The 12,441-nt window shown below is 40.9% G+C and overlaps 1 protein-coding gene across 2 annotated transcripts in view; it reads left to right on the top strand.

Moving 5' to 3' along the window:
- The first annotated feature begins 359 nt into the window (after positions 1–359).
- GUCY1A2 (guanylate cyclase 1 soluble subunit alpha 2) overlaps positions 360–12,441 on the top strand; it is a 339,473-nt gene continuing 327,391 nt past the window's right edge. The window contains exon 1 of one of the 2 annotated variants that reach the window (XM_030918864.1): positions 360–1,051. In XM_030918864.1, the coding sequence (XP_030774724.1) occupies positions 752–1,051 (300 nt within the window). In that variant the 5' untranslated portion in view covers positions 360–751. The remainder of the gene's footprint in view (positions 1,052–12,441) is intronic. The other variant, XM_030918863.1, reaches the window with a different exon arrangement.

The raw sequence follows: 12,441 nt of genomic DNA, 5'->3' as shown, positions 1-12,441 counted from the left end.
CACCAGCGCCTCCGGGGCCCATCTGCTCCCGAGGGCCGAGAATAAGGCGTTTGGGGTTGGGGCCCCTCAGTCCGATCCGAGCTCTTGTGCGCACCTTCTCGGGGCAGGGAGGGCGCGCAGAGGACAGCAACGAAGTGTCCTCGTTGCTCCTGAAACGTGGCGACAGGCGAGGCAGAGACTCCCAATGAGTATGATGGCGACACGTGATACCCGCGGAGGGAGAGCATGGGCGGGGGGATAAAAGGAGAAGAAGGGAGGCGGGCAGCAAGTGGAGAGAGGCGGGAGGAGAGGGGCGGGAGCAGAGAGGGAAAGGGGGCGAGATAGGCGCGCAGGCGGCAGAAGCCTCTGCTTTGCCTTCTGCTTGGGCCGTAGCCCTCCCCGCCCCGCCGACCGCGGTCACACACTCGGAGCCTCCCCGTGAGCGGGAGCGCGGCGCACGGCGATGCGCCGAGGCTGGCGCTGAGGCGGCGCCGCGCGAGCAGCAGCAGAGGCGGCGGCGGCCCCCAGCCCAGCCCGGCGCCGCCGCCGAGCCCGGGCCCCAAGGTGTAGGCGGCGCCCCAAGTTCCCGCCATGAGCAGCCGGCTCGGGGGGCTCCGCAGCCGCGGGGACTCCCGCCCCGCCGAGCGCGACCGCAGCGCCCCGCGGCCCCGACGCGCTTAACGCTGCGGCTCGCCGGTCCCACCACCGCCGCCTCCGCCGCCGCTCGCGTCCTCGCCGCCACCGCCTCGGCCGCTGCAGCGCTGCCGGCAGCATGTCTCGAAGGAAGATTTCGTCCGAGTCCTTCAGCTCCCTGGGCTCCGACTACCTGGAGACTAGCCCGGAGGAGGAGGGGGAGTGCCCCCTGTCTAGGCTCTGCTGGAATGGCAGCCGGAGCCCGCCCGGGCCGCCGGAGCCCAGCGCGGCCGCCGCTGCCGCTGCCGCCGCCGCCCCAGCCCCGGCTGCTTCTGCCGCCGCCGCCGCCGCCACGGCCGGGGCCAGGAGGGTGCAGCGCCGGAGGCGGGTCAACCTGGACTCGCTGGGCGAGAGCATCAGCCGCCTGACGGCGCCCTCGGTGAGCGGGGAGCGGAAGGGGGGACCGCCTTCGGGGGAGAGGACACGGATCAGTAAAGTTGGCGCTGGGCGAGCCGGGGCGCGAGCTCAGAGCCCGACCGCTGGGGGGCGGCCCGGCCTCACCCTGCCCGGCCTAGGGTTCCAGTGGCTCCGGGCGACAGAGGATACCCTAGGCTAGGGCAGAAGAGGGGACTAGAGCACCGGGAAGGAGTAAGATTCCACTCCTTTCGGTCTCCTGATTCGGGGCCGGTCGGCCCACCTCTAGCCTTGAACCCTGCTTCACCACTGTTCCCCCTGGACAGCCCCAGTGCTGCTTCACACCCACCTGTTTTCTTTCCCCTAAACTTTCCCAGGCACTGTGTTCTGCTGTTCGGCTTCCCTATCTTTCATCCTGTTCTCTAGCATCCCAAAGGAGCCCCAGCCCCTTCCAGGAAACCCTCTCCTTATTTCCCACACTCTCTTGGTCTTAGCGTGACCTTCTCTGACATCGTTGAATTCCACAGGCTATCTGCAGTCTATGTTGCATCCTTTTTCTCAGATCTTCAGATACTTTTTGCCAGATACTTTTCTGAGTTGCCTTCTGTTGAAGGAATCTCTAATCTCGAGTTCTCCTCACCCCGTAGCTTCCCCCCCCCCCCCCTTATCCACTAGGCATTTATTCTTCTCTGGGTAAACCTGGTGTCTGGTTTCTTTTTTAAATAATTTAATTTAATTTAATTTTAAGTCCTGGGATACATGTGCAGGATGTGCAGATTTGTTACATAGGTACCAAACGTGTGCCATGGTGGTTTGCCGCACCTACCAACTCATCATCTAGGTATTTAAGCTCCGCATGCATTAGCTATTTAAACTGCTCTGTACTTCTTGCACCTGTACCTCATCCTTTACTCTCTTTTCAATGGATTCTCTAGTGCTTTCTTTCTTACATATAGCTATTTAAACCGTTCTGTACTTCTTGCACCTGTACCTCATCCTTTACTGTCTCTTCAATGGATTCTCTAGTGCTTTCTCTCTCATTTTTTGATGGCTTCTTTGTATTAGGCCCTTCCTAAATATCTGTGGAATGAATAAACTTGTGCTCATCTTGGGATGTCTGTATCAGCAGTTTGAAGTGTGCACCAAACTCCGCCTGGTTGTAGGCATCCTTCCAGAGTACTCCTGTCTCATTCCTGCCCAGGCATTTCAACTACCCTTGGCTTTTACCTCTTGCAGGAATGCCAGACCTCTGGTACAGTCTTACCCTGTCTGGGAGAGCTCTGTTTTGAAGGAATCCACTCTATTGCGACAGAATTTGAAAAAGATTCAGCGTCAAACCTCCACCCATCTTTTATCCTCACCCTGACCTTGGATACAAGAGCTTTAACTCCTCCTGACAGCACTTTTACCTACCCACCCCTAGGATTTTTACTTTTTTTAAAGTTTCCAAAATGAATCTGAACATTGATCTTGTTTGATTACTGTTGAGTCTCTCTTTTGAGATTACTACTGCACATGATGGTAGGAGGGACCTAAGAAGGAGTGGGACTCTGAGGGGACCGAGTACTGGTACTAGGCAGTTCTACAAATATTGTTGTGGCACTTCCATTAATGGAGAATGATTTTTTTCTTTTACGAGACCTGATTGAAGATGTATAAATCACTTATTATTTATTTTGAACTAATTTAATTCTTAAGAACACATATTGAGAAACAGTCATCTTTCTATTCTTGTGTATTTTCCTATTTGATATATCTTTCTGCCACTTTTTCTTTCATCGATAACCTAGAAAACAATCCTCAGAATAGATTGGCTGTTGTTTGCTGTTCTTCCCTGCCAATATTTCCCAGGCAGTGTAATTTTATGAACTATTTGATGCTGCAAATTGTTGAAAATATTTCTTTACAACGGGAATCCAATGACCCTGAGCATCTGTAGGCTTGTGTGAGTACTTAAAGCAACATTTGTGCAATAAAATAGTTATTTAGTACAACAGATTCTTATTTAATTAAATGAGTTTGCTAAAGATAGTAATTAGTTTGGGGAGAATTGTTGATATAACCTTGCAGGGTTTTTTTTAATTTTATTTTTTGGCCTAAGAGTGAGAATTTACAAATTTCTAAAAAGTAATGTCAATGCCTCTGATAATGCTAATTTAAAGTAAGACCATTTTCAACGACTTACATGAGGCGTACATAAAAGAAACTGAGAACGGCAGTATTTTCTGCCAGAATAAGAGGAAGGAAATAATCTCTGATGATTACTTTTATAAGTTAAATTTGAATGACTGGCTTTTTGTTGGATGAAAAGAATGTATCCAGAGAATGGTTTTCAGCATAAGCAATTTGAAAATAATTGTGATTATCAAATAAATGCAACAGCTACATATACTTTCCATGCCACAGTTCTTTTCTATTATGAAAAGGGTCTGTCAGGTGGATGCTGAGAACATACAGGTGAATATAGTGTAAACATTTTCAACATCATAACACACGTGTAGAAAAATTCTCCTTGGTTAACCATATCACCAGTAGACTTAGTGACACAAATAAGAGAGAGAGATTATATTTCAAAGCAGTGACTTATTTCTGTGTGGTCCTTACCTTTTTTTCTTTTATTTGGCAAGTTAGAACACTAGCTCAAAAAGTTCCAGTAGATTCATTTTTTGACATTGTCAGGATTTGAAACTTCTTTGAATACTCTTCAGGAGATGGATTGTGTCCTCTCTATTCTCTCATGAAAGCTGGGCATCTTTTTTTTTTTTTTGTGAACTGCTGAGAGTAGCCATTACCAGAGCATTTTTTAGATGGGAATTTCTAGTTGTTTTGAATGTTGTGAGCTTTCTTGCATGTCATTACGATATACTTCAGGAGAAACTGTACTTGCCATGGAAGTGGCCTATTTTGTCAGTTGTCTCATCATGGAATATCTTAGTCACTTGGGATTTCTTCTTTATTGAGAATGATTTGCAAATAGAAAAATGAAAATTTATTTATTAAACTGGTTATTTGACCCATGGGATATCCAAACTCAGGTTTTTGACACTTAGTCATTTTAAGATGCATTGATGTTGAGTATAAAGCCTATAATAATTTCTAATACTATTTAATAAAAGTAAGTTGCATTGGTGAAATTGAAAAAAAATTCCAGAATTCAGGAGACCTGATTCTGATTTTGCCTTGACAATGAGAAACTTACATATCTCTGGACACATTACTTTAAATGCCTGGGATTTCCCAGGCTTTGGACAAACTGTCATGTTGGCATATGAAAGGAAAACATGGGCCAGGTGCGGTGGCTTATGCCTATAATCCCAGCACTTTGGGAGGTCGAGGTGGGCAGATCCACTAGGTCAAGAGATCGAGACCATCCTGGCCAACATGGTGAAACCCCGTCTCTACTAAAAATATAAAAATTAGCTGGGCATGGTGGCGCGCACCTATAGTGCCAGCTACTCAGGAGGCTGAGGCAGGGGAATTGCTTGAACACCTGAGGCAGAGGTTGCAGTGAGCCAAGATCGCACCACTGCATTCCAGCCTGGCGACAGAGTGAGACTCCATCTCAAAAGAAAAAAAAAAGGAAAGAAAAGAAAAGAAAACATAGCATATAAGTTTTAAAACTTTTGAGGAAAGTAGTTTACTTTTTAAGATGGGGCACCAAAATACTATTTAATCCACCCAATTGTTTAAAAATATTTTAGGATCTATGTGGCAGATATTGTGCAGAGCATTTGGAAAGACAAATGCTGAACAAAACATAGCTAGTCTTTGACTTCATGGAACTTCTTTAATCATCATCTTTATTTTAATGAAACTATATAAAGGGAAACATAAGAACTCCAATTGGCGAAATCTAGGGGAAGTTTTATTTCTCATCCACTTTGGGTAGTTTTGTTCATTGTGAATCTCTAGGGTGCAGCCATAATAATAAAAATAACCCTCCAATTAGCAGGGCATGGTGATGCATGCCTGTAATCTCAGCTGCTTGGGAGGCTGAGGCTCGAGAATTGCTTGAACCCAGGAGGTGGAAGTTGCAGTGAGCTGAGATCACACCACTGCACTCCAGACCCTGGGTGACAGCGAGACTCTGTCTCCAAAACAAAACAAACAAAAAACAAACAACCCTCAAAGCCTTAAGACCTGATTAAAGATGTATAAATCATTTATTACATTCTTTATTTTAAAATAATTTAATACTTGGGAATACATATTAAGCAACAGCTGGGGATTTCACATCAAGGGTGAACTTGGCAACTCATTTATTTGGATTTTATTCTTAAATGAGAGTTGCTTAGTTACCCTATCGCTGTGACATCAATTTTGGGTTTGCTGGTGTCAGCCTGTCAGTGAAGATACGCCACTAGAGTCGTATAAGGGCAAGGCTTCTCTAGGTTTCTTGACAGAGAACATTGCAAGTGGCTTTGAAGACCTCAGAAGCTTTAGAGAACAGAATGTCAGGAAAAAAAAAGTAACAGAATTGGAGGAGTGGCAAATAAGGAGAGGAGAGCTACTAACCTGTGGAGTTGTTTAAGAAACAGAGACCAGTGAAGAGGAAAAAATGGAGGGGGAAGCTTAGATTCAAGTGACAAGAAAGCATAAATTATTATTTTGAGGAAGGAAATTATCTTACTACATGTCGAGGAAAGAATGAAAAGACATAAAATACATATTTAGCTTCTGTTGATATTAAATAAAATGAGCTCTCTGACATGTATAAACCCCGAAAAAAAAAAAAAAACCTTAGAAAGTATGAGTGTAACTAACATGTAGATAATAAAAAACGTACAAAGTATATTCGTAAGGTAGGATATTTGACAAATTTAGGTAGTTTAATTAAAGCTTTTTAAATTTGGGGCTTAATTTGGCTAACAAAGTTATAGAAACAGATTCATTACCATTATAAAATTATACAAAGTCTATTTCAATTATTTAATGTTTTCACATTTGATGAAAATAGATACTATAATCCAAAATTAGAATTTAAGGGCAGTCTATTGCCTTTCTTTACCTTATCCCTAATCATTTAGAAACAACATAGCAGAGTTGAAAGCACGAAGTTTTGGAGTCTGACAAATTTAGGTTTGCGTAATCCTCTGCTGAACCCCTTACTAAGTATGAGTCCCTGGGAAAACTAACTCATATCTTCTCTGAGCCTTAGTTTCCTCTTTCGTGAATTAGGAATAATAACTACTTTGTAGATTTGTTGTCAACAAGGAGGAATATTCTTTGTAAAGCTTCCCAAACTCAGTAGATGATAGTTTCAGGGTGAGATCTATTAATTTTAACTGAATTTGAATGCCTCAAAGTGATCTCAATATTTTCTTTTCTTTTTTTCTCAATAATCCTCTTGCTCGTCACCTAATTGGAAAAGTTTATAGAATAGGTTAATCGATATCAAGTACCAAAAAAAAAACAAAAAACAAAAAACAAAACAAAAGAACAAAAGTTATAAGAAGCACTTTACTTTGTTGGCATAGCCTGACAATCCATTAAAAAAATTAAAACTGGAGTCCCTTTTTGGCCACTGGGTATGACTCATGCGTGTACACAGACATGTAAAAATTGCAGATTCAAACATTTCCATCAGATTACTGAATGCTGTGTGGCGATATGAAGACTACTTTATAAATTCTATAAAGATACAAGAACACATATATTTGGTAGAATGTAGATATTTTATGACAAGTTAATTTTAAATTAGAAAAACTTTAGGTGAAAGAGAAGTAATTTATTTCATGTGCCTGAGAAGTCCAAGCATTCTTCATCTACTGCATTCAAACTACTCTATATGTGTGTTCAAAGGCCTTGATAGTGAGATGCAATAATTACATAGCTAATGCTGTTTATGTTTTACGGTGCTCCCTTTTTTGGCTATTGGTTCAATTGCTAGGCTTTCTTTTGTCTTTGTCCTTTTTTTTTTTTTTTTTTTTGAGATAGGGTCTTGCTCCTGCCTCAGCCTTCTGAAGAGTAAAACTTTCACTTTAGAGATAAATTTTGACAATGAGAAATGACATCAGTGATTATTAGTTTGTAACTAGAAGTCAGAAGTGAGTATATATTCCTTTTTAGTGTATAGTTTATTTACCTATAAGGACTCTGAGATGCGTGGATGAAGTACTTGAGTGCTATTACATATTTTTCCCATGTATGTCATCATCAGTCCTTTTGTTCACCTTTTTGTCTTATTGCTGCTAATTATACAGAGCTGTAAGTAAAATAAAACATAATATAAATATTTTATTGAATCTGATAGGAAAATAAATGTACTATCATTTGACATATACATTGTTGATCATGAGTTATTAGGAAGGTATAATTTTCTTTTTCGAGATTTCACACACTTGTAGGCACATAGGCTAGGAGAATATTTGCAAGGGCTATCTATTGAGCAGGTTTTCTTCACAGGCCCTTTGTTCGATGCATGAGCCAGTGAGTTAGTTTAACATTTAAAGCCTCTGTCCTTGATATTATATTTAACTTGTGTTTAGCATAGTATGGTTGTTCCATAAAATGCTCAGGAGGGCCGAGTGCAGTGGTTCATGCCTGCAATCCCAGCACTTTGGGAGGCTGAGGCAGATGGATTGCCTGAGGTCAGGAGTTCAAGACGAGCCTGGCCAATATGGTGAAACCTGTCTCTACCAAAAATACAAAAATTAGCCAGGTGTGGTGGTGGGTGCCTGTAATCCCACTACTTGGGAGGCTGAGGCAGGGGAATAGCTTGAACCCGGGAGGGGGAGGTTGCAGTGAGCTGAGATCACACCACTGTACTCCAGCTTGGGCAATGGAGCAAGACTGCATCTCAAAAAAAAAAAAAAAAAAAAAAAAAAATGCTCAGGAGAAGTGGATACATGTTTTTGTTTAATTGTTCAATTATGTTAGTGTTTCTTTTGTGTTTGATTTTTTTGGTGATATGTTTGGTTCCATCAACCAAAATATTTAGATTTTTCATCCAGCCTGTGATAGACATATTCAAGTGTGCGAACCTGTTTGAATTTTGCTTACACCTGCTATTTAAAGCAAAACTTCAGAAGGAAGTCATTTTACAAAAAGAGTAGATAGAACAGTATCCTCCTTGGACTCTTTGAGTCTTCCATTTATATAGTATTTTAAGAAGTTAGGTAAATGTAACGATTCTTTTACAGTCTGGATTGCTTATATTTTCTGTACAATTCTCTGTGAAATGAGAAGAAATGTTTGTCAACAAGTAGGCTACTGTTGCCAAAAATGCACTACTAGGAGATGGAAATGACATAATTATGGCCCTTAAACATCACTTCAGGACAGGATCTGAAGATCTAGAATTACATGCTGTTAGCTCAGAGTACCTTGTAACATTGAGGGCTGGAGTCATTTAGGAAGTAGGGCAGTAGGAAATAACTCAGAAGATGGGAAATTTGCTGGGGCTGTTGTAGGGAATTGAGAAAGAGTAAACATTCTTATAAATAGTGAGAAATCACTTCCAGAGCAGGCTTTATTTGAGGCTTATTAAACAGTTCTTCATTTAATCTAGTAGCTCTCGAGCTTCATTGAACTCAAGACATATCTGAGGAAAATTGTTATAATGCAGATTCCTGGGCCTCATCCTCAGAGGATCTGGTTGGATAGTTCCAGGGAGGGGCCCAGACTACATTTTGAACAAAACTCCAGGTAATTGCTCAGCATGAAGGTATGTCTAGAGGTGACTGAATTCCACACCTTGAGGACTACTGAGCAGTGAGCTCTATGGGCTGAATTTTGGAAAGAATGATCCTGAAAGCCACTTCCTTTGGGATTAATGTATCCTTAGACAACTATTACCTTAACTGGGATGGGGATAAAGGTGGTGAATTGATGCTGTTATCACCACATCCTATGGCTGTATCTTTTGTGGTCAAAATAATCTTTTTGGTTGTATGGTAGAAGGTATTTGACGTTTCACCATTTGTAGCTTTAATTATCTGTGGACTCTGCCCATTTTTCCTGAGGATGTTTTGTTAACCGCTTATGTTTATGTTCAGTAGTTCACATGTCATTACTATAAGTATCTTGTGACCCCTTTTTCCAAAACAGAGAAACAAATATTTGAAAAGGTTGGGGATTATAGAAAAAAAGAAGGGTGGTTGTGAGGGTGAATTTGACATTATCATCAGCACTTGTGTTTTTCAGAGTGAGACTGACACAACATTTCTCAAATGCTCCATCTACTGGTTCATTTTGGAGGAGTGATTTGTTTACATGCCAATGAAAAATTAAAAAGTAAGAAGGTAAAAGGAGAAAAAACAGATCTGAATGCTAGAATTTTTTTTGCTAGAAAGAAAACAATAGGAGGTTCAGATATCAGATATATAGGGCCACCTCTCAAACCTTACCAAAAGATGACACTAACATTAATGCTTGCTAATCTCTGCATCGTTAGCCATTCATTCAATGGCGAAGTTGGGTGGGGGCGTCTCTAATTGAATTCTCCAAGTAAATAAATGGTGATCTAACATTTGAAGAATATGTATTTGCAGATAATTCTAATAATATATCATGAAAGGAAGTTATCTGTGTGGAGGTCCTGATGTTACCTTAATTGTAAGTCCATAAAGTCCACTTGACTCATTTTCCTTTCACTGTATACTATTTGTTATGCGTGAGTCTGCTGTGGCCAATGGCAAAAATCAGAATGTTCTAAAACATGCTTCCATTTCATGTTGCTTTATGTCTATGCTTCTTCATACATGAACCCTCCAACTTAATACAGGGAGAGGATGGTTTTTCTGACTGTTTTTATGTACACACACACATGTACACATATATCCTGATATCTGTTGTTGCATTTCCCCCCCTATAGAATCCTAAGTTATCACTCACATCCCCGTTATTGGACTTACTGTATTGTACCTTGATTTTGGTTTATTCTGCCTCTTTGAGATGGAAATCCTATCTTATTTATCTATGTATGCCCATGCCTAGTAGTGTGTCTGAATTATAAAGGCACTCAATAAATGTTTGTTAAAAGAATGAATAAGTCCTTGTGTAGTTCGTGGTGTATTTGGTACTGCCCTTTTGGCTATAATGATTTTGTGATTTTTAATTGATTATTTTATCTGACTGTTCTCTTTGTAGCTTTTTCTTAGACATAAATGGGAGTATGGTTATAACATTATTTTTTAGAATGTGTTAAGATTTTCTAAACATTCTCCTGACATTTTATTTAGACTTCATAATAATCTGTAGATTTTATGCACATTGCCTCACTTTGAGTAGTATGATGATGATGATGATTATTATTATTAATTTGTAGATGGAATCTTGCTCTGTCACTCAAGCTAGAGTACAGTGGCACAATCTTAGCTCACTGCAGCCTCTGCCCATCAGGTTCCAGCGATTCTCCTGCCTCAGCCTCCTGAGTAGCTGGGATTACAGGTGCATGCCACCATGCCTGGCTAATTTTTGTATGTTTAGTAGGAGTTTCGCTATGTTGGCCAGGCTGGTCTTGAACTCCTGACCTCAGGTGATCTGCCTGCCTTGGCCTCCCAAAGTACTGAGATTACAGGCATGAGCCACTGCACCAGGCCGGATAGTATGATTATCTTAAAATGGCTGTAGACACAACAGTTATTTGGGGGCACTGATGTGCTGCCACTTACAAGGGTGTCTATATTATCTCCTGAAGAGATGTGTATCTGTAAGATAGAGGGACAGTAAATCTATCATGCTATGTTGTTCATTATTATTTTAGCATGTAAGAAATCCTGTATTACCAAACATTCTATTAAATAAAATTCTACAAACCAGTATATCCATACATCTATCTTACAATAATCATTAGTGGACACAATAGTGGCACAGGGAGGGACAGTATCCTTGAAAAAAAGTGTAAAGTTAGAAATTGCTTATTTAAAGATTGGGGAAGAGAACTGCCTAGGAATAGGAAGAAATATTATTGGGTGTTTTTTGAGGGCCCTGTTGAGGTTGGAGATAATGAATATGTAGATCAAATTGGGAAGATGAGTATGACATGCAGGGGTATAAAGCAATGATAGTATTGTTTATACATTAGAAGGCCTGTATGTCAGATTGAACTTGAGGTGTTTGGGGGCAATCTGTTGGAGTGGAGGGTTATGTCTTAAGGAATAATGACTGATTGTCCAAATGGGGAAAACTGCAATAATCCAAAGGCATTTCTAGCCTTTCTGTTTGAACACCAATCTGAAATTAAGACTATTTAGAATATATCTAGAGCATTCTTTCACTATTCAGTTCACTCTATTGGAGTAGCTGATTTGTATACCCCAGTTCTAAACCAGAATCAGGTAACCGGTAACCAGTTGGTCTTTGAGAAACTCAGTTCTAATTAACTGCTTGCTTAGTATTTATATCATGCTTTCAAAGTTAGGACTAATCCTTGAAAAGCCCAAGAATATTTAGCTACATCATTCATGCATTTTTTTATGGTTCCAGTGAATAGTTGGTATATTGTAAGGTTTTCTTGGCTCAGACTTGATACATCACTTCTTGAGTATAAGACAGTCTGTGGGTTGTAGAGTAGCAGTGACCACCAGAACATTTGAGGTTGTGTTGGAGAGTACAGTGGATATTTTCTTACTTAAAAAGGTAGAAATTAATTCTGGTGAATCAGACATTCTAAGTGAGCTATCGCATATGCAGGACCAGTTTGTTAAGAGAGCAGATGAAATTCAGTGAAATACACTTAAGAGTGAAAGGATGTTAAATTTGTTAGTCAGTCCTTCCTAGTCCCAAAGTTCACCTGTGTGTTTCAGTGCCTCAGTGTTGTCCTTATGAGTATTAACTATCACTCTGCTATAGATGTGTGAACATCCTGGTGTGGGCAGTGTTTTAGATAGTCAAGTGCTTGATAACAGCAAACTTGCTCTACATAGAAGCACTGAGGAAGTAAATGGTCCTTGTGGTCTGACCAAGTTAATGCGCATATCATTTCTCACATTCCACCAGGGAGCCTCTTAGGCAAGGGAAAGATATTGTGAGTAGATTTTAACAAACTGTTTTCCTGTCTTTTAGACTTCTGTATAATTTGGTGAATGTGCTTGTTTTCCTTGAAAAATGTCTATCAGACTGTCTGTGTATGTGCATGCACAGAATGGTTGGAGGTTGATCCTACAAGTCGATAAATGCTGCATTCTGATTTTTGTTCTAATTTGACTTTGGAGAAACAACTTTTGTCTCCACTTCCCATCTCTGAAATCACATCTATCTCATTAATCTCTCACTAAAGAGTAAACATGTAATAAAATGTGAACAGTGAATGGAAGACATTGTGTTTACTATTACTCATGGCTTCCTTGCGCTGCTTCACTTCTTTCTTGTAAAACAAACTATTCCTTCAGGTTCTTTAACTCTCTACATTCTGGGAAAAGAGAAGATTTGCAGTTTGGCAAACTCTTTTTGTTATCTTGGGTGTCACTGGAT

The sequence above is a fragment of the Rhinopithecus roxellana genome, chromosome 15 (genome assembly GCF_007565055.1).
Source record: "Rhinopithecus roxellana isolate Shanxi Qingling chromosome 15, ASM756505v1, whole genome shotgun sequence".
NCBI classification, from domain to species: Eukaryota; Metazoa; Chordata; class Mammalia; order Primates; family Cercopithecidae; genus Rhinopithecus; species Rhinopithecus roxellana.
Note: the sequence above shows the minus strand (reverse complement) of the source record. Positions and strands in the feature narration are given on the sequence as shown.